This window comes from Corythoichthys intestinalis, chromosome 14 (assembly GCF_030265065.1).
Source record: "Corythoichthys intestinalis isolate RoL2023-P3 chromosome 14, ASM3026506v1, whole genome shotgun sequence".
Classification (NCBI taxonomy): domain Eukaryota; kingdom Metazoa; phylum Chordata; class Actinopteri; order Syngnathiformes; family Syngnathidae; genus Corythoichthys; species Corythoichthys intestinalis.
Genome location: NC_080408.1, coordinates 13,578,809 through 13,602,525, shown reverse-complemented (window position 1 = coordinate 13,602,525; position 23,717 = coordinate 13,578,809). Strand labels below are relative to the sequence as shown.

The 23,717-nt window shown below is 37.9% G+C and overlaps 1 protein-coding gene across 1 annotated transcript in view; it reads left to right on the top strand.

Moving 5' to 3' along the window:
• Positions 1 to 1,585: 1,585 nt before the first annotated feature.
• insra (insulin receptor a) overlaps positions 1,586 to 23,717 on the top strand; it is a 166,127-nt gene continuing 143,995 nt past the window's right edge. The window contains exon 1 of the mRNA XM_057858219.1: positions 1,586 to 2,608. Coding sequence (XP_057714202.1) covers positions 2,527 to 2,608 — 82 coding nt within the window. The 5' untranslated portion in view covers positions 1,586 to 2,526. The remainder of the gene's footprint in view (positions 2,609 to 23,717) is intronic.

Below are 23,717 nucleotides of genomic sequence, written 5' to 3'. Positions count from 1 at the left end.
TCTCCGCCGGGCGGTTTGCCGATCCGCGAAGACAATCGACAACCCAGTCGTCATGTAAAATAATCCGGGCTAGTTATGTGTGATTTTCAACTTCGAAGACTTTGAAACATCACTCGGTTCGGGTTAGCATGTCGGCTAGCTGTCACGCCTCTTGGTTTGTTTACATTCTCCCAAGCCGGGGAAGGGAAATGACATATGTCCGATTTAGGTGTCATAAAGTATCATTCGGGAGGTGCGACAGTAGAAGTGAAGTCAACAGTTTTGACCATTATGGAGTCATTTTGCCGTGTCGTCCTGAATAAGTGCATTTTTATTATTTCATATTCCATTTAGCACAAGTCTGTTATTTGTCATGACCATGCCATTTATTTAGCAATTGGGGAAAATACTTGGATAAAAAGAATATCCTGTAAAAATATTGAAGTAAAGAGACAGAAACAATGACATTTTGCAGCTCTCTTCGTCGCGTTTTCCTCGTTGTGAATAGTTCCCCCTCGACGGGCTGACTGGTCCTTCTCAAGCCATTTATTCAGCTATTGGGGAAAAATACTTGGATAAAAAGAATATTCTGTAAAAATATTGGAGTAGAGAGACTGAAACAATGACATTTTGCCGCTCTCTTCGTCGCGTTTTCCTCGTTGTGAATAGTTCCCCCTCGACGGGCTGACTGGTCCTTCTCAAGCCATTTATATAGCTATTGGGGAAAAATACTTGGATAAAAAGAATATCCTGTAAAAATATTGGAGTAGAGAGACTGAAACAATGACATTTTGTGGCTCTCTTCGTCGCGTTTTCCTCGTTCTGAATAATTCCCCCTCAGTGGACTGAATAGTAAAACCGATGAGCCCAGTCTACCGCTGACGTCATCCACCTGTTGGGGACGCTGTAGGCGTGGCTAACCGGCAGATTAAAAGACTAATTTCTCGTCATCTGTGCTTTGCTAAATTGTTGTATATAGTCGAATCGTCTCAAAATATGATTCTAATTCACATAATAATGCCATTTAAGACTTTTTTTCTCGTGTCATATGCTCTTTAAGTCTTTTCTGTTACAAACAAAACAATGTTAATAAAGTTATACTTTATAAGTTGATCTCTGATATTTTCTCTAATAGAAAAAGACACAATGTGAGGCAGAGGCGTACTTATAATAGTAATATTACAGACAAATGATACTATTTACAGTGGCGGCAGAGTTTGGGGGGGGCGCAAAACATTTACGTCGTCCTTGGGGGGGGGGGGCGTAACAGAAAATAATTGAGAAGCACTGCGTTAGGGGCGCATATTCAAATGTATTTTCATTTAATCGCGTGATTATATCGGGTGCCACTAGAGGGGGCTTGCGTACCTTACGTGTTACGTGTACCACATCATAGAATCACTGATTTAGAGACTGCATGTACTTCAATCTGTAAAAATTCTCTGAAATTCACATTCTTAAAATTAACTTTACAATAAATAGGACGAAATTTCGTAAGAGTAGACTATCTTTGTGTATCCACAAAAAAAAGATGTTATTTTTCTTCGTTTCAGTGTGATTTCTCGAAAGTTGTGATCCAGTCCGCGTTTCCCCTGAAGCCCATCTACCTCCCTTGGCAGCGTTTGTTTACTGCCTGCGAGAAGAAAAAAAAAAGGAAAACGACAGCCAGCCACACACACATCCTGGGAGACAATCTACCTCCTCTGTCTGTGCAATAAGAAAGATTTAAAAAGCTCCATAATAGCTCGGAACCAGTCGGACTTTGCTCCAGTGTAGCCTGCCTGCCATTTTCAAACAGCCAACGTGTGACGTTCACGTGAAAAGCAAACAAGCGTGGAGCTGCCTTTACTGTCGCGTGGAGCTGCAGGAAAAACTCGACAATCTCAGCGCTGGAGCTCAACTCGGAGTTCGGAGTAAAAACGACGCACTTTGTGGACTCTTTTGGGTTTTTTGCCATGTTTTGGCCAACGCTTGACGCGCATTTAGAGGACGATTTGATTTTTGGTCAAATTTACGCGAGCGAAAAGCCACGCGTGTCATCAGCAAGCTGGACTCACAGCGGCTAAACGGTACCGAATTGCGTGAAATGTTTATTGTTAATCGTTTAAATAGCTGTGGATGTAACAGTCTTTCTTGGAAGGGCGCTGAGTGAACGTGACACCAACTTGAACGTGTGTGGCCTGGTTTATTGGGCTTGGCTTCTTTTGACAGCTAGCTTGCTAACGTTAGCTCCCAGGGAGAGTCGTTTTCGGGCTCACTGAGTCGTAAACCCGCTTGAAGTGCCACGACTCGGCTTTAACATTAGCTTAGCTTTAGCCGCGGTAGCTTGAGTGAACAGTGAACACGTTGGACTCGTTCCTCCTCCCGTCTTCCGGGATGTCGTTTATTCATTGTTGTTTACTTGCTGGCTCACAACGCAAAAGCAAAACAATTTCCTGAAGAAGAATTACACACCCCCTAACGACCACCTCCGCCTCCTCCCTCCCTCCCCGAGCCACAAGGAGGATTACTCGGGGAGTTTTTGGACGGCTTGCAACAGAGTGGCCGATGGTGCTCGAGTCAGTTATGTGGTTCCGGACTTTGGCTCTTGTTTTGGCCGCAGCCTGCTTCGTCACTACCACGGCGGAGAGTAAGTAAACTTTTCATTACGTGGTGCATTTCTGATCCCTCACTCATCAGTGTCATTTGCTTGTAAATAAATATCAGGGACCAAAGTATGGCACGGGGGCGCGCGGATGATTCACCTGATTGTAAACTGCCCTTATCATTCAGCAATGTGGTTATTGACTTCTTGTGAATGATGATAAATTAGTGCAATAATGAATTTGACATGCAACCAGTTAGGGCTGCAGCTATCGAATATTTTAGTAATCGACTGAAAATTCTATCGACTAAGCGAGTAATCGGATAAAACCTATATCATTTTTAGGTGAAGAGCAATTATAAATATACATGAGAAAACAAGACATTTCATCTCATATTGAACCATTTTCAGTCCATCAATGTCTTTATTCTCGATGTACATTGTTGAAAACGGCCAACAATTGCATCTCAGATGTAACTAGAATTAAAAAAAGAAAAAGACTAATTCACTGCTTTCACTCAAATTTCTTTATTATAACAATAAATCAACAAGATGGCATTACCATTATTAACATTCTGTTAAAGCGATCCATGAATAGAAAGACTTGTAGGTCTTAAAAGATAAATAAAAATAATAAATAAAATATATAAATAAATTATATATTTAGAGAAATTCATAGAAAATAAATAAAAGATAATAACTAGTACAAGTTATAGAAATGTTATATTAAAACCCCTCATGTTTTCGTTTTAATAAAATTTATAAAAATTTCAATCAAAAAATAAACTAGTAGCTCGCCATTGTTGATGTCAATAATTACTTACACAATGCTCATGGATGCTGAAGCCTATAAAATCAGTCGCACCCAAGCGCCAGCAGAGGGCGGCAAAACTCCGAAAAACACAACAAGTACACCTTTCACTTTACTGTCCTTTTAATATGTTTGAGTGGGGCATTTGAGCGTTAATTGCGTCAAATATTTTAATGGGATTAATTTAAAAAATTAATTACCGCTCGTTAACGCGTTAATTTTGACAGCCCTGATATATATATATTTATTTATTACCTAAAAATGCCATTAGACTTAATAACACACATCACTTAAAAGTTAGGTGTTTTTCCCACGTGTTTCAATTGAATTTCTATTTGTGTCAAGCTATTTTTAAGTTCTAGTTGTCTAAACCAGACATGTCCAAAGTCCAGCCCGGGGGCCAAATGCGGCCCTTGGTCAAATTTCATCCGGCCCCCAGCCTCTGTCATAAAATCAATAACGTCTGGCCCGCACGTAGACTTAATGAATTGGTCAGCAGTACTGCTACCAGCATATGAAGTAGCTTACACACTAAATGCTGCTCCTCATTTACCCACTAAAAGGCAGCAGCACTCTAAGCAACATTACCCCGTGTGACTCTTTACTCCCAATTTTCTAAAATGGCGACAATCAACAAAAAAAAAGTTGACTGCGACGGCCGACGCTTCAAGGATAGGTGGAAATTGGACTATTTCTGCACTAAAATATGCAACAACTGTGCCTGCCTGCTTTAAGATGGCGGCTGTTTACTAACGCCGCTGACTCTGTCATTTCGCATCTAGTTCAACATACATGTGATCTCTATGAGACGCATCACATGCTACCTGCTACCACCGTAGCATCATGCGAGCTAGTTTTTAGCAACGTCAGCGTCGCTTGTAGCGGCTGTCGGCTGCAGCAAGTTTTTTTTTTTTTTTTTTTTTTAATTTAATTGCTTCTTTCATTACGCATGTGACATCAGCAAGTTGTTCCGCATTAAAAGTAGTCCGGTCAAAACTTGATGCTTAGAGCTGTCAAAATTAAACGATTACTCGAGGTGAATAAAATTACTCGGATCAGTTTTTAAACTACTCGATTTGCTCAAGTATTCGTTTCAGCTCTACAATCAATATTTCTCTAGCTATTTAAATGAATAAATGGTAGGGGTGCACGATACCGGTTTTTTGAAACCGATATCGATAACTTCCTGCTCCTCAAGGCCGATACCGATACGATAACCGATAATATATATGGCGGAAAACTCTCAGGTGACTTAAAGTTCCACTCTGAGACCCCAATTTGGCCAAATTTCAAAATTGTCCGATATGCGCGTGTGATACATCATTTTCTGGGGGAAGAAAAAATTTGGACAGGAGGGCATGTAAAAAAAAAAAAAAAAAAAAAAGGGTTTTGCTGTTTAAAAAACAATCTGGAGGTGAGAGCATGCGAGAGCAGAATTACAGACGCCATGACTTTAACGAGATATTTGGGCTGCAGCTATCAATTATTTTAGTAGTCCATTAATTGATGAACTTGTTAGTTCGAATAATCGAGTAATCGGATCAGGAACATGAAAAATTAAAATATCTGGGATAAGCTTCAAACGGTATAAAAAATAAATAAATGAGGATCTATGTACAACAAAAGAACAATTGGCTAACTTACATAGCAAAAGTCCGCTTGCTTAAATGCTATAAAATACTAACTTTTTTTTTTTTAACAATGCTCCGAACAAATGGTTCAGACTCATATTCCCACAAAAAAACGACTAAATATACCTATAAACTAAATTACAAATGCGTTAAAAAACATTAGCCCAAACAAAAACTTAGCTTACGTTGGTCTTAACTGGGAGCAGTTGGATTCGGCCATGTAAAATGAGGTAGACCACAGGGCAGTGTTCCCACCCTAATTTATAAAACTAAATGTAAACACTTTTAAAATAAACCATTACAATGCCACTTTAATTAAACGAATACTCGAAGCAACAACATTTAATTTGAATATTTTTTCTTATCGAATACTCGAGTTAATCGATTAATCGTTGCAGCACTAGGTATTATTGCGTACTTACATTGTTTCGATCCAAAAACTCCATGTCGCATGTATCACCGAGTGTCAAAACACAGCTGTGAATGGCCACAGCTGGATTTTTTGGGGATTTTATGGGTGAAACATGGTAATATAACAAGGGTGGCGATGCAGAAATCGCAGACATCAAGCAGTGGTCGAGATGTTCTTTTTCATATATTTACCCTTTTAAGTATATTTACCCTTTTAAGTGTATTTTTTTTTCAATTTTTCTTTGTTTGGATCGATCATTTATCATGTAACATATCGGAGAAAATGCGACAGTAACAAAAAAATACAAATCAACGATAGTTATGAGGTAGATATCTGTGACTTTTTTACAGACGCCATTTTTTCATTGTGACGTAATTTGTTTAAAAGTTTAAAATATGCGAGTGAATAATTTTTAAAGTCTTTTTTTTTTTTTTTTTTTTAAACATTAGACATCAATTAATGTTTCTAAGCTAAAATGGCAGACATTTCGAATAATAAGTATAATTAATTACCTTCGTTTTATGGCTGGGTTGAAACAAAAGCGGTTGTGCGACGTCTGTAAACGGGGGTTTCCAGGGTAAAACGGGCAAATTAAAAATAGTTTGGGGGCTTCATGTGCCATGAATCTACTATGGCAGCATATTGACATATTGTTTTATCAAACACAACAGTTGTTTTGGCTTAAAGTACAGCAGTTTCTTTTAAAGAGGAGTGCTTTTTCAGTCTTGTCTCTGTTTTCCGCCATATATATAATTTTAAAATGTATATTCACTTGAGTTTTTGAACACCTTTAGGTCAAATATACGAGTGATGGATTCAGCATAGATTTGCCTTTGACCTAACCAGAATTCTCATGATGACATGAACATTATTATAATGAACAAAACAAAGAGAATAACAGTTTTGACTTCGAATAAAATGCCTATATTCATTTTTTCAAAAAAATAGAATTTGAGTCAATCACAATCAGTCAATATCATTGACGATGTGTTCCCTTGAACAATGAGCACTGAACTAAAACATAAATCCAACAGAAGCAACAGCAAATAAAATATTTGGTGCAACAGGAGAGGAGACTTTTGTGGTCTTGGTCCATGAAACAACTTTCTTAACCTGGAAATTGTAGGACAGCAAGCCTATCAATAACCAAAAGGCATCTCAAGAACTTGTAAACATTACACTGTGAAATGCCAACATTTGCTAATTGCCATAGTAAGGTTTATCACTTATTGATGGAAAAATATGGCCTCTAGAACAGTAACAAAACTTTGCATACTGGCAAAACATGAGTGGAAACAAACGCACACATCCCAATCCACCTACACTGTTCCAAAAATTTTATATATTATCGGGTTTATTAATAATGTTATCGGATTTATTGGGATGACGTCATAATTCCTATTATCGGACCGATAATTATAGTGCACCTCTAATAAATGGTCAATGATTGATATTTTTAATGAGAATAGCTGCAATTAGTCCTGCACAATATATCGTTGTGGATGTGCGATTATTATCTTAGATAGCAGACAGACGTTGATGTTGGATCAACATTCCGCTGTCGTTCTTATATCGTTGAATCAACGTCACTTTTGCACCCTCAGTTTATGTTGTTTCAGTGTTGAAATCCTTACAAAACCGAAGTGTCATTTCGATTATTAATAATATTGGAACAACGCGAAATCAATGTTATGTTTTCGACCAAAACGCCTGCTCATCCATAATTCAATGACTTTTCAATCCTAATTTCCGGTCAATCGTGAATCAACTATTTGTCAACATTACTTCATCAACTATAAAACAGTGTTAACCCAACAATCGCCTGACAAACCATAGAACAACGTTGTTTCAACGTCACTTGACGTAGAAAACTTCGATGTCAACTACTAAATACAGATGATTTTGATGGAAAATCAACATTTATACAATGTCAGTCTGCTATCTGGGTATCATTTTTTGAGCACGTAAACTTTTGGTTTGCTTCATAAAAGCAGCAAGTGTGCCGAGACATAGCTTCCTGTTTTCCCTTTATATACAGTACAGCAATCTTCATCATTCACAGATAAACCCTCTTAGCCTGGATTAAATGGTATTGTAGGAATACAATCGTATATCGCGGTTTTGCAATTTTTTTACACTTCCAGTTCTTGAATGAATGAATGAATGAATAATAAGTATAATTAAATTGAAGCACCTTAAATCTATAATGCAACAAAAAAAAAAAAAAATACAGAAACTAAGATACTATTTTGATAAGGAAGAATTTGATAAATTGTTTAAAGAACATAAAATGAAGAAAAAAAATAACCGATGCCAGGTTTTGGTGATGATGGTATGATTTCAAAACCTTTTCAGTCCTAAATGTTAACTAAAACCTCTAACTAAAACCTTTTCTAAACAAAAAAAAAAGAAAAATTGTAGAGAGAGATTAAAAAATAAAAAATAAAAAATTAAATGCAACGATGTGTTTGTACGTGAACACACTAAAATTGATGGAAAGTAGAGCTGTCCCGACTAGTCGACGTAGTCGACGTCATCGATGACGTAAATCCGTCGACGAGCACAACATCCCGTCGACGGTTAATGAAGGGCTAAAAAAATATATGCGTGGAAAGTTCAGACTGTCGGATGCTCTGTATGCAAGCGGGGAAAGCGGCACAAAGCCAAAAAAAGCGCACCAGATTGTCCAAAACATTGACTTATTTCAAAGAAACAAAGGAGGGTACACTCTTCTGTCCTGTCTCTTCAATGCCAAGCTTGGTTGCACGTCGGCCGTGAATAAACACCTCAAGCGCCGACACCCAGTTTGTAAAAAAATTTTTTTGTTTTTTCATTTTTTGTACACCAGAGGGTGCTGTCGCCTTACTAAATAATAATGTTTCATTGACAATGGGCCTATAAGTGCTATTAGTATTGTTCTTAATGCTAACTGAAAGGTTTATTTCATGTTGTGGTTTATTTTATGGTATAGGAAATTATATAAGATTAAACGGTCATAAATATATACAGTATATACAGTGATTGCACTCACGTGAGAGATTGTCAATGATAAGGTAATAAATTAAGGTAAAGGCAATTCATATAGGCAATTCATTGATATATAAATAAGGTTTAAAAGGAAAAAGGTGAAAAGTTTTTGTTAATTTCTAATTGTGTTGTTTTATTTTTGTGCACCGTAGCTCTTACAGTGTGATTACATCAAGGATGGAATAAAAGTTGTAAACCATCAGTTTAAGAGACCATCTTTTCAATCGGGATGCTACACTAGTTAATTCTATCAGCATTTGAACTCATTGTTTATTTGTGATTTATTATTGTTATTTACGTGTTTATTTGTACTTTAATAAATAATTGAAGTGTTCCAATATGTTTTTTGTGAATTGATAAGCGTCAACAAAAATTTCATTGCTAAATTAGTAAACAAAAAAACAAAAAAAACTTTTTTTTTTTAATGATTAGATTAGTCGACTAATCGTAAAAATAGTCGGCTGACTAATCGGGAGAAAATTTGTCATTTGGGACAGCCCTAATGGAAAGACAGAAAGAAAACTGGTCAGGGTGGCTGCTGAGGGGCCAACAGCAACATTGAAGAAGCTGCAGCAATTTCTAGCTAGTACTGGCTGTTAAGTGACATCAATCTTCTTTAAGGGTTGCTAGACTTTTTAGAGCTCCTGTAGACTTCTATATAAGTTAGTCATTACAAACCAAAGACAGTAAATGCTATCAAACGCAGTATGACTGCTAAGTCAGGGCCATTACAATGGATCGCAGTATTGCCAGTAAACATTTGAAGTGGTGTTATTTTGGCCACAACGACGTATTGACAATGTTGTAAGTCACAGGTGCCTCGCGCACGTGAAAAGGCACAAAGGTCGGCATCTTATCGTGTTTGTGTCCGTAAACAAAATGTCGCGGTCACCCCTCCCGGGCGGCTAAGAAGTCTGAGAATGCCTGAGGATAATCGGCTCTCGCTCGCCAGCCAACTTCGACTTTTGTTTGTGTTGTTAGCTTTTTCAGTAGTGGAATGTGACATTATAAGCTCCTGATAATGTATTTTTTCAACCCAAATAAATGGAGAAAATAACCGACTCATTAGCGAGCAGACTCAATGAACAGATTTGTTATTGTGAACATAGCATGAGTTTTGCTGCAGCAGTAATAATGTTTTAGAGGAATGCAAATGTAAATGTTGGACGGACAGGGATAGAGGTGCGTGGATTTCAAGATGTCTGTTAAAAAAAAAAAAAAAAAAACAGCGGGAAAAATGTTCAAACTACTAAACCCTAATGGCATGCGCCTCTTTGCCCCATGTTTACCATCAACTTTCCTGCAAAACTACAGTATTATCATATTGTAGTATTATATCAGTGTGTGAGGGCTACAGTAAATATTGTTACAGTCTATTTTAGGGGTGTGACAAAATATCGACATGCTGATTTGATTTGATCGATATGCTCCCACTAAGAAGTGATTGTTTTGTTTCAAGTTGTCAATGTTTAAAAACAAAAGGAACCAACAAGTTGCGACCAAAACTAGAGATGCACGATAATATCGGTCACCGATAATTATCGGCCGATAATGGCAATTATGACATCACACAGATAATCCAGATAAAATGAAATTCAACCGATAATGCAATCCGATAATTATATACTTGATTTAGCCTCCAAATGTGCGCAATCAACAGTTTTGTCCGATTCTGCTAGTTTTAAGGAGGTGTTTTTACAGTGTAGTAATGCGATATATGTTAGGAATGGCTTACTTTTAAAGGCATTTTTGTGCAACTTGGGTGTTTACTCTCTTAGTTATTGTTGCCAAAAGCTTACCATTACAGAATGTCATTGCCATTGTTTAGATGTTGGAATTTACTACTTGTTCACATTTGATGTGGAAAAAAATAGCACTAAATTACATTTTTGCACAGTAACATTTGATCTTTGTATACTTTAACATTTTACATACATATTTGAATAGAATTATCGGCGTGACATTATCGGTTATCGGGTGGAAGGGGCAGGAAATTATCGGTTATCGATATCGGTTGAAAAATGTATTATCGTGCATCACTAACCAAAACCTTCCAATAGAATACAGGTAGTTCCCGGGTTACGAACGAGTTCCGTTCCTACACTGACAACGTTACCGGAAGTCGGAATTAACCCTTTAAGGACCCCTAAACACCCCCTAAATCTCAAAATAACTATCCAAAAACATGTATTATATGTCATTGTACTGTCCTCGCCAAGATGTTGGAGTTATTAAAAAAAAAAAAAAAAAGCATCGCAAACAATTTGTATCGCAATCGTTTTCGCAATTTTCAAGTCAAAAAACAAGATTACTGTCATTTTCAAAATAAGCCGCTACTTTTTTCCTTCATTTTGAATCCTGCGGCCTAAAAGGGCAGGCGTGGCTAAACGGCGGATTGAAGGACAAATTTCTCGTCATCTGCGCTTTGCCAAATTGTTGTATATAGTCGAGTCGTCTTAAAATATGATTGTAATTGACATAATAATGCAATTTATGCCTTTTTTATTCTGTCGTACGCTCTTTAAAGGGTATGACAACACCTGGGGAATGCTAATATTCCATCATTTATCCATCAACGCATGCCTTTTGAATTCATATCATGCCACTTCGTGTAATTACACACATCGCAACACCAAGAAAATGATGTTGTCAAGCTAAAACGACCCGCCCCCGAGATGCCGGAAATCTAGCATATTGTGTGCGTGATGTCACTATAAGGCAGTACTTCTCAAATAGTGGGGCGCGCCCCCCTGGGGGGGCGCAGAGCGATGCCAGGGAGGGCGCATGTTACCTCGGGGAACATGCTTTTTTTTTTTTTTTTTCTGCCGTACTGGAATAAAGTGTACTTGCACATCCACTCAGTGGGTGGCAGTGGCGCTCTCATTTTCAGAGTGCACGCAGTATTTTTGAACTAACTAAGGAAGCGCATTCAGCACACACAGAAAACAGATATGAAGAGCAGTGTGCCGCCGCCGTTTTCGAAAGCCGTTTTCCGACCGGACTCACTCACGCAGCGACCCACTTTCTTGTCCGGTTCTCACGTCGCCGCCCGAGAAGTGCCATTTTCGGCTTGGGATCGTCACGACGACAGCCCTCACCTACGGTTCTCCCTCGGCCGCCGAGAATGCGCTTTTTTTCGGGCCGTTTGCCTTTTAGCTTTGACTTTTAATACAGTGGGTGATGAGGAAAGACCACTGTTTACTGTGTCTAAAAATAATTATAGCGCACAGCCAGAAGCCAAATCAATTAAAACGCCACTTAAAGACATTAGACCCCAATCTCATTGATAAGCCGCTTGATTGTTTTTCAGTGAAAACGTGCCGAATATTGCCAACAATCGTCCTGGTTTGTCAGTGTTATATCAGTAAACCAGTGAGCATTGTTAGCATGCTCATTGCAAATAACTCCACACCATTGCAAAGGAAGTAATACTGTGAGCAGCAAAAATAAAAACTGTCCTTCTGTCCAAGGACACTCTTTTTTTCTTTTACTCAGTTTTGTTTTTTTGGTCAAGTTTTTTGGCATATTGTCCTCATGAGTGAATGTTTGTAATCAATTTTAATTTGTCATTATTTACTGATTTTATTACATTTTATTTTTCTGTATCAAATGGTCAAAAATGTACCTTGAGTGTATTTTTTTTTAGTTTGGATGTGACTTTTTTTTTTTAAATTCAGGCAAACTGATGCGCGTCAAGTCTTCTCTGTTACAAACAAAACAATGTTAATAAAGTTATACTTTATTATAAGTAGATCTATGTTACTTTTTTTCTTTATTAGAAAAAAAGGACACAATGTTAGTCAGATGCGTATTTATAATAGTAATTTTATAGACAAATGATACTATTTACAGTGGCGGCAGAGAGTTTGGGGCGTGAAACATTTACGTCTTCCTTGGGGGGGGGGGCGTAAAAGAAAATAATTGAGAAGCACTGCTATGAGGAAACAACCGGCTCAGTGCTTAGTACTGAATGGCGGCAATTATGGCGGACAATTTTGTTTCTAGTTGCAGCGACGAATCCGACGTAACGAACATTCTTCTAATGGTGACGAGGAGAGTTATGAACCTTTCTTTGGTGTTTTGGGTTATCAATTTGAGCCCAAACGAAAGCCAATGCAGCCTAATGAAAGGATCATTGAGAGGAGCAATCACACTGATGAAACACCGGCAACAACAGATTGTGTGGGAAACACCGAATGGTTTGTTTTGCATTTCTTTTTGTGAAGCTGATACACCGTGACCGCAAAATAAAGTAATGTATAGAATAATTATCATTTAATGTGCTATCATCGGTTTTCGCTCTGCCAACCGACACAAATATGAATGGGATTAGAGGATTTGTTCTATATATTTTACGAGTGATAATTTATATATGTGTCCAGTCCTATATCCAATGCGTGATATGTTTTTTATTATAAAAGAGTACTCACTCTGGCCATTTCCCTCCTTTGCTTTGCCTGGGGTGGTGGGGTGGTCTCATCAGAGCCAGTCATCGTCCTCTTTCTTGTTATTTCGGGACATTTAGGTGGCTGCGCATATAGGTGGGCACCGCATCTGCTTTCAGCAGCAATTTCTTAGCAAAACCTGATGTCATTTGTCCATAGTTCGTATAGCTTTCAGGTGTAAAATGCGCACCATACAAAACCGTGCCGAGGCTGGGTCTGCAAAATTAGCCCTCTTAGCACGGAAGAACTTTACTCATTGTCTGCGTAGTCCAGCTCTTTTTCTCGCGTTCGGGAACTCATGGGTACTACATTGCGACAAATGGCTATTTGTAAACGACATAGCATGACAGGTTTGAACCATTTTAGCGATTTTTTGATAAAACACGAACGCAACTCTCTCGTCGATAAACAACGATGGCAGCTGCCTCGACCTTTTGTTTCCTTGTTATGACGTCTCCGCCCCATTCGGCTGTTTCCGGAATACTTTCGGAAATGTTCGTAATTTTTTATCTATTTTCGATAATTGCTCATGAATGCGATTTATTTTTTTGTTAACTTTATTAGGGCTGTCAAAATTATCGCGTTAACGCGTGGTAATTAATTTTTTAAATTAATCACGTTAAAATATTTGACGCAATTAACGCACATGTCCCGCTCAGAAAGTATTCTGCCTTTTGGTAAGTTTTACAGCAAGGCTTTTTGTGCTGTCCAACAGCGAACTCTTGTGGTCGCTTTGCGACATGGTTTATTGTTTTCTTGCAAGTTCATTATGGCTGCACGACGTCTCGGGCTGATAATGTTGTGCTTATATGATCCTTGGACAAGATTTGTCCGTAAGTATGGTTGTTGTAAAGAATGTACATATTGTGTTAGTAAGCGAAATGTTATATTTTTTGTATGAGACGCTTTTTGTTTATGTTTAGTGAACCTGTATAGCATGCTAAGCTAACGTTGTTGCTAATGCAATGCTTGTGTACTTTTTGTAGTTTTACGGCGGTCTAAAGAGGACAATGGTTTGAGGCCATTTTATTAATAAATCAGATGAAAAAGGAAGAAGTCTATTAAGGCGTCGTTCACTAGCTGTCTAGCTTTGGAAAAAGTAGACGCTTCGGAGTGAGGACAGCATAGACAGATTTAAATGACAGTAGAGTGAAATGCCCACTACAGTCTTTATGTACCGTATGTTGAATGTATATATCCATCTTGTGTCTTATCTTTCCATTCAAACAATTTATTTTACAGAATATATATATAATTTACAGAAAAATATGGCATATTTTATAGATGGTTTGAATTGCGATTAATTGCGATCAATTACGATTAATTAATTTTTAAGCTGTAATTAACTCGATTAAAATTTTTAATCGTTTGACAGCCCTAAACTTTATTAATATTTATCATCTTGCTACATAACGGTTCTATTGATATCTCACAGCCCCTTAGTGTTTTCATACCCTTTAAGACGCATTTCAGAAGCGGCTCAACGCGTCGCACTCGAAACGAACGTCAGAGTTTATTATTTTTCGCAAGACGCAAGCCTCCTGCATCTATCCTACTACGTAGGATTGTGCAGACCGGAAGTCACTAGTGTGAAAATACGGTGGATCCCGTCGATTTTCAAAATAATATACAATTAATTCTATTAATTTCTGCATGGCGCTTTAATTTGGGAAGATTAACATCAATAAAGCTTTTTAAAACCTTTCATAACCATTCCTTTATCATTGAAATTATTTTTCTTTTTAGCACAGGACTTCTTTTTTCTTCTTTCTTTCAGAAAGAAAGTTGACCAACACGCTGGGTCTCAAAGGCAAATGGACTGGTTGTTGTATTGTTATCTGTAATACCCGCTACTCTCGGGCTGTCACGCAATCTTGCAAACCTCGCGTGAGCCGATCGAGCTGCTCCACAGGCGCTCTGCTCGTAAAACGCATCCTGTGGACATTGGGCTGAGCGTCAGAGGTGTGTTGACGCGTCAACATGCCTGGTGTATTGCCGGGGTAACGATGATCTCACGAATTGGAATGCGTTTATCACTAGTGAACGAATGTTCATCCGCTGCCAACCTTCCCATGTCAAATGGATTGGAAATCTATGAGCATCAGTGGCACTGAATGCCAGTGTTGTTAATTTTACTTTAAAAAAGTAATTAATTACAGTTATAAATTACTTCTCCCAAAAAGTAATTGCGTTAGTAACTCAGTTACCTGAATGTAAGAGTAATTAGTTACTTGGCAAAGTAACTAGTGATAATTTTTTTTTTTTTTTCTCAAAAAAACAAAAAACAGGTCACGCTATGTGAAGTTTAAAGGGTTTGGGGGACAATTGGCCCTAGCCTAATTCTTTACCCTCCACTTAACTAGACACAAGGGTATTGCGGTAACTAGATAGTAACCTTTGCTATGTGTGGAAGTCATTTAAAGTTGTGAATCAACCGTTAAAGTTGTTAAAATTGCTCCCGTTATTGCATTAGTTCCCTACTGTCTACTTTAAACGTGTAAGTTTTAAAACGGTTTCATCACTTAAAGATAGATTTAAGTTAAGATTTTGCCGATTTAGGAGCATTTTAGATTTAAAAAAAAAAAAAAAAAAGTTGATTAGGTTCGCTAGGAAGGATATCGACATCAGAGCCTTCCTGAGAGGTCTACTGCTTTAAGATGGCGGCTGTTTACTAACGCATGTAGTCCTTAAAACATGTTGCCAATGCAGCTGTGTCTGTCATTTGCATCTAGTTCTATAATATGATATCTACCGTGTCATGTGGGCGTAATTTGTCGGCTATGGCTACAGTCAGGTATTATTGGAGCCACCTAGCATCGCGGTTGCAACGGCGTCTTCCCCACTCCTGCTCTGCTCTTTCGTCTCCATGAGTCCGTTTCTCTCATACTTTTTTTATTCAACCAACTTAATAACGCTTAGTAACGCACGCCTTTCCCGCCTCAGTAACGGTAACGGCGTTGTCAAGATGAGAAAAGTAATTAATTAGATTACTCATTACTGAAAAAAATAAAATAAATAATAATATTCTAACGCCGTTATTAACAACACTGCTGAATGCCATGCAATTAGTTAATTTTAGGGCATTTCACATCATTTCCTGCTGAATTTCAATTATTTCCTCTTCCTTTTAGGGCATTTACAGTGATATGAAAAAGTATCTGAACCTTTTGGAATTCCTCACATTCCTGCAGAAAATCAGCATCTAATGTGATATGATCTTTGTCAAAATCACACAGATGTAAAAACAGTGTTTGCTTTAACTAAAACAACTCAAACATTTATAGGTTTTCATATTTAAATGAGGATAGCTTGCAAACAATGACAGAAGGGAGAAAAATAAGTAAGTTAACCCTCTGCCTAAGAAGACTTAAAGAGCAATTGAAACCAATTTTTACCAAACAATTTAAGTCAGGCGCATGCCTAATCACTGAAAAGTGGTTTAAAGCTGCCCTGCCCAATATAAAACACACACCTGGTAAGAAATGTCTTGATGAAAAGCATTGACTGATGTGCATCTTGGCTTGGTCAAAAAAGCTGTCTGAAAACGTGCGATCAAGGATTGTTGATTTGTATAAAGCTGGGAAAGGATACAAAACTATCTCTAAAGTCTGGATGTTATTCAATCGACAGTCAGAGAAGTTGTCTACAAATAGTTTGGTACTGTTGCTTCTCTCCCAAGGAGTGGCTGTCCACCAAAGATGACGCCAAGAGTTCAGCGCAGAATACTCAGAAAGGTAAAAAAAGAACCCTAGAGTGTCTGCTAAAGACTTACAGAAATCACTGGCACAGTCCAATATCATTGTGCACACATCAACTATATGTAAAACTATGATCAAGAATGGTGTTCATGGGAGGACTCCGCAGAGGAAGCCACTGCTGTCTAAAAAATAAATAAATAAATAAATTGTTGCTCATTTAATGTTCGCAAAAAGGCACTTGGACACTCCACAGAAGTTTTGGCAAAATACTTTGTGGACTGACGAAACCAAAGTTGAATTTTTTGGGAGTAACACACAACGTCATGTGAGGAGGAAAATTGGAACAGCTCACCAACATCAACACCTCATTCCCCACCGTGAAGCATGGTGGAGGGAGCATCATGATTTGGGGCTGATTTTCTGCTTCAGGGCCTGGACAACTTGCAATCATTAATGGAAGATTGAATTCAAACGTTTTGCTGGATGTTTTGCATGAAAGCCTGAGGTTGTCTGTCTGACAGTTGAAGCTAAAAGAGGATGGATGCTGCAACAAGACAATGATCCAAAACAAAGAAGTAAATCAACTTCAGAATGGTTTTAGATGAACAAAATGCACGTTCTGGAGTGGCCAAGTCAAAGTCCAGACTTGAACCCCATTGAGATGCTGTGGCATGACCTAAAGACAGCAATTCATGCCAGACATCCCAGGAATTTGACTGAACTAAGGCAGTTTTGTCGAGAAGAATGGGCCAAGATTAGTCCTGATCGATGTGCCAGACTGATCTGCAGCTACAGGAAGCGTCTGGTTGAAGTTATTTCTGCCAAAGGGGGGCCCACAAAATATCAAATGTGATGGGTTACTTACTTATTTTCCCCCTCTGTCATTGTTTCATACTAGCCTCATGAAAATATGGAAACTAGGGCTGTCAAAATTATCGCGTTAACGGGCGGTAATTTTTTAAATTAATCACGTTAAAATATTTGACGCAATTAACGCACAAATGCCCCGCTCTAACAGATTAAAATGACAGCAAAGTGAAATGTGTACTTGTTGAGTTTTTCAGAGTTTTATCGCCCTCTGCTGGCGCTTGGGTGCGACTGATTTTATAGGCTTCAGCACCCAGGAGCATTGTGTAAGTAATTATTGACATCAACAATGGCGGGCTACTAGTTTATTTTTTGAATGGAAATTTAACAAATTTTATTAAAACGAAAACATTAAGAGGGGTTTTAATATAAAATTTCTATAACTTGTACTAACATTTTTCTTTTAAGAACTACAAGTCTTTCTATCCATGGATCGCTTTAACAGAATGTTAATAATGTTTATGCCATCTTGTTGATGTATTGTTATAATAAAATACAGTCCTTATGTACCGCATGTTGAATATATATATATCCATCTTGTGTCTTATCTTTCCATTCCAACAATAATTTACAGAAAAATATGGCATATTATATAGGTGGTTTGAATTGTGATTAATTACGATTAATTAATTTTTAAGCTGTAATTAACTCGATTAAAAATTTTAATCGTTTGACAGCCCTAATGGAAACCTATAAATGTTTGGGTTGTTTTAGGTAGAGCAGACACTGTGTTTTCATCTGTATGATTTTGACAAAGATCAGATCATATTTGATGGTGATTTTATGCAGAAATGTGAGAAAATCCAAAAGGTTGATATACTTTTTTCATACCACTGTTTACTCAAAATAACTCAAAATTTACAGGAAGTAACTTGTAAATGTCCTAGAATGAGAGAGGAAGTGACCTGCCCACAAAAGACTGGTTGTGAATGCTCTAGTTTTAGTTCCGTCGACGGCGTTAGACGTCCAGTGCAGTCAAAATTAATCGGATGTGAGTTAATGTAGCACCCCTTGTAGTTAGGCTTAGCACATAGTAAGTTATACAGAAAATTGCACACTTTCAAATGGTTGCAAATCAGCAGTGACTGAACGCACACTTACGAATCAGTATTCAGTAATCTCATAAATATCGCATGACATTTGGCTCAAATACAGATTTTTATCTGCAAAGATGATTTTTTTTTCCTGTTTGGCTGCAGTCTCAAAGGCATGCTGCGTACCTGGCACGACAACAAGGCTGCCTGTTAATCCCATACATCATTTTTCATCACCGCCTTCTAGAGCTTTTGTATTTGTGTAGGAAAATGTGACGCCATGTCTAACATGTTTGTTGTATTATGAGCACGTGTGGGGTTAAATTATCCTCTGGTATTCTTCTATTCATGCTTTGTTGCTGCATAGGCGCAGCGCACACGTATGTAACATTAACAGAATCCATTTCGTTTTTCCATGAGACGGTGTGTGAAAATGAGCAATTAAGTGAAATTGCCAGAGTGTGGGCAGCGCTTTGGGGCAAAGTTTGATGATTCGCATCGAAATATGAAACTCTTCCAACTTGGCTGCCGGAAACAGCTGTCGGTGAAATGCGGTGAGTCCTGTTGGGCACCACTGTAAATGCCAACCGAGGGAACAAGCACATCGTCAAATTACCGCCTCGTTGACAGTGTCTTCAAAAACAAATATTATTATTCTTGCACAGTTCTCAAAGCCAGACAGCGCGAGTGGTAGTCATACAACAACGTGACTATGCTGTCAAAAACAAACACATGCCGGTATGAATATCTATTCCACTTCATTGCGATATTTGCCCCTAAGTTAAAAATACGATTATGAGACTTTTTTTTGTTTTACACAGCGGTTGGAGCTTGGGACAGTCAAATTATTAAATTATCAGCGTCAATTTCCTTCAACGTAAGAGGGGTATTGGCAGTAAGGAGTGTTGTAACTGGACTTCAACCATAGATTTCCCAATCAGTTGACGGGAAAGGGGGCGCGTAGGGGGCCTATTTTCAAAAACTTACAATTCAAGTATTTCAAAACCAAAGCCGCTATCGACCTAAAACCACCTCCCTTAGAAATATATGAGTCTCTGTGAGCAGTGACATAAAAAAATCAGTCGTTCCCTAATAAAATCCTGATTTTTTTTTTTTTTTTTATATATAAGTATAATAAAACTTAAAATAGCTATAATATTATCTGATTTTACGCTAAATGCACAAAAGTCAACAAATGCAGAGATAAACATATATTTTCAGGATCAAAAGCAATATTTAACATAAATTTTAGTCCGAAATAGAGACTTAATTTTTTATTTGGTGTCATGGTTTAGTGCAATTTTGACAGAATTTTTCAAAAGCAAATAAATCATTCAATTTTCACATCAGAAATTTAATACTTGAGGACAACATGCAGAATCATCTTAATTTTACTCAACAAAAGCAAATTTTGCATTTTTCTATATACAGTGGTGTGAAAAAGTATCTGTACCTTTTGGAATTTCTCATATTTCTGCATAAAATCACCATCAAATGTGATCTAATCTTTGTCAAAATCACACAAATGAAAATACAGTGTTTTCTTTAACTAAAACCACCCAAATATTTATAGGTTTTCATATTTTAATGAGGATAGCATGCAAACAATGACAGAAGGGGGAAAAAATAAGTAAGTGAACCCTCTGCCTAAAGAGACTTAAAGAGCAGTTACAACCATTTTTTACCAAACATTTTAATTCAGGTGTATGCCCAATCACTGATGAGTGGTTTAAAGCTGCCCTGCTCACTATAAAACACACACCTGGTAAGAATTATCTTGATGAGAAGCATTGTTTGATGTGCATCATGGCACCGTCAAAAGAGCTGTCTGAAGACCTGCGATCAAGGATTGTTGATTTGTATAAAGCTGTGAAATGATACAAAACCATCTCTAAAAGTTTGGATGTTCATCAATCGACAGCCAGAGAGGTTTTCTACAAATGGAGAGAGTTTGGCACTGTTGAGTGGCCGTCCACCAAAGATGTGACCAAGAGTTCAGCGCAGAATACTCAGAGAGGTAAAAAATAACCCCTAGAGTCTCTGCTAAAGACTTACAGATATCACGGGCATAGTCAAATATCTCTGTGTACACATCAACTATATGTAAAACTATGGCTAAGAATGGTGTTAATGGGAGGACTCCATTGCTGTCTAAAAAAAAACATTGTTGCTCGTTTAATGTTCGCAAAAAGGCACTTGGACACTCCACAGAAGTTTTGGCAAAATATTTTGTGAACTGATGAAACCAAAGTTGAATTGTTTTGGAGTAACACCGTCATGTGTGGAGGAAAAATGGAACAGCTCACCAACATCAGCACCTCATCTCCACCATGAAGCATGTTGGAGGGAGCATCATGATTTGGGGCTGTTTTGCTGCCTTAGGGCCTGGACAACTTGCAATCATTAATGGAAGAATGAATTCAAAAGTTTATCAGGATTTTGCTGGAAAACCTGAGGCTGTCTCTCAGACAGTTGAAGTTGAAAAGAGAATGGGTGATGCAACAAGACAACGATCAAAAACACAGAAGTAAATCAACTCCAGAATGGTTTCAGAAAAACAAAATACACGTTCTGGAGTGGCCAAGTCAAAGTCCAGCCTTGAACCCCATTGAGATGCTGTGGCAAGACCTAAAGACAGCAATTCATGCCAAATATCCCAGGAATCTGACTGAACTACGGCGGTTTTGTAGAGAAGAATGGGCCAAGATAAGTCTTGATCGATGTGCCAGACTGATCTGCAGCTACAGGAAGCGCATGATCGAAGTTATTGCTGCCAAAGGGGGGGCTACGAAATATGAAATGTGATGGTTCACTTATTTTTCCCCCTTCTCTCATTGTTTGCATACTATCCTCATTAAAATATGAAAACCTATAAATGTCTGGGTGGTTATAGTTAAAGCAGACGCTGTTTTTTCATCTGTGTGATTTTCACGAAGATCAGATCATATTCGAGGTGATTTTATGCAGAAACGTGAGAAATTCCAAAAGGTTCAGATGCTTTTTCATACCACTGTATGTTCATAGCTGAAGCATAGGCGTTTATTAATGTAGTTTTTGTTATTGTTTTCCTCTTCTGTCTGCTTCCTTTCTTTCTGTACCGCCTACCAAAGCATATAGCATTATTTTATTGATAACTGAAATTCGGGTTTAGTTTATTTTTTATTTCTTTGTGTGTATTCGTAACATATGGATTAAGCATAAAACCCTGCCCAACCACATCTCAACGTTAAAGTAATAACAAAGGTGTTGTATCCAGACCTCTGTGTGCCCATGAGTCATTTGTTGTTTTCGTGCGAGACATGAAAACAAGTCAATAGTTCCGAAGACGTAACAAGGCTAACCTGAGGCCCCCAGAAGTTCACACAGTCCTTTATATTCTACCACAGGAAGCGTGTGATTGAAGTTATTGCTGCCAAAGGGGGGGGGGGGGGGGCTACAAAATATGAAATGTGATGGTTCACTTATTTTTTCCCCCCTTCTCTCATTGTTTGCATACTATCCTCATTAAAATATGAAAACCTATAAATGTTTGGGTGGTTTCAGTTAAAGCAGACACAGTTGTTTCATCTGTGTGATTTTGACGACGATCAGATCATATTTGATGGTGATTTTATGCAGAAATGTGAGAAATTCCAAAAGCTTCAGATACTTTTTCATTCCACTGTACAGTCACAACCTATTTAAATCCGGCGTTACAACGCAGCCTCAATGCCTCAACACTCTCGAGTGACAGTGTTATTAACCAGTAATAGGGGTGTAACAGTACACAAAAATCTCGGTTCGGTACGTACCTCGGTTTTGAGGTCCCGTTTCGTATCATTTTCGGTACAGTAAGAAAGCAAAATTCAAAATATAAATGTGCTAGTTGTTTATTACACACCTTTGTGCTTTCAACAATAGGAACGTTAGCCTATACAAAGCTAGAATTTCGCTCAAAAAGTAGCAGGTATTTAAAGTTAATCCAACAACAATTTGCCTTTCAGACCCCGCATATTGGTCAGATTTCTTTCTGAAAGAAAGAAGAAAAAAGAAGTCCTGTGCTAAAGAGAAAAGCAATCCCAATGACAAAGATTTTAACATGTATTTTACAAATGAAATGCCTCAATGAATCATTTTTTTTTTCTTCTTATGAACGGTTTTGAAAAGCTTTATTGGTGGATTTTCTTAAGTTAAAGCGCCACACAGAAATTAATAAATTTAATTGTGTAAGCAAGATATTATTCTTATTATTTAATTACAGGTGTTTTAGCTCATTTCAATTTATTTTATTTGAATAGGCTATTATTTATTTTATTATGTGTTTATATTTTACAAATGTGATGTAGTATTCATTTATATTGTATATTTTATGTTGTATAACTTTAGTTCCTATGTGAATATTAGTTCCTTCTTGTTTTGTTGTGGTAGGAGGATTTTGTATTGAACACGGAGCCGTGTTGGTTATTATTATAGCAGAGAAGACAGCAGTAAATCAACAAAGACAAGTCAACTGTGCCCCGATCTACCACTCAAGAGATCTGATGGACTCAAAAAGTAGGTTACGATTGTATATTAGTTTGAAAATCGACCGGATCCACTGTATTTTTACACGAGTGACTTCCGGCCCGATCCTAGCTACCGGTAGTAGTCTTGACGCAGGAGGGTTGCGTCTCGCATCAAATAATAAACTTTCTTTTTGCGTGCATCGTGTTTAGCCGCTTCTTGGACGCGTCGAACACGCAGCCGCACTGCGACTGGTGTGCATTGGCTGATTGACTTAAACGCCCGCGTTTCACTGCGTTCTCGCGGTGGCCACGTTGTCGCGCCGTTATTGTTTCTGGGTTATACTGTCCCACCGTGTTGGTCCTCATTATAGTAGAGAAGACTGAGTAAATATAATCTACACAAAGAAACTGTAACCCGATCGACTTGCAGCCTCGAAAAGTAAGGGTTACATTACGTCAGAAACTCGTTCGGTACGCCTCCGTTCCAAACCGAGCACCACGTACCAAAACGGTTCAATACATGTACCGTTACACCCTTAACTAATAATTAGGGTTGTTCCGATCATGTGTTTTTGCTCCCGATCCGATCCCGATTGTTTTAGTTTGAGTATCTGCTGATACTGATACTTCCCGATCCGATTGCTTTTTTTTTTTGTGCTCCCGATTCAATTCCAATCATTCCCGATAATTTTTCCCAATCATATACATTTTGGCAATGCATTAAGAAAAAAATGAATAAAACTCG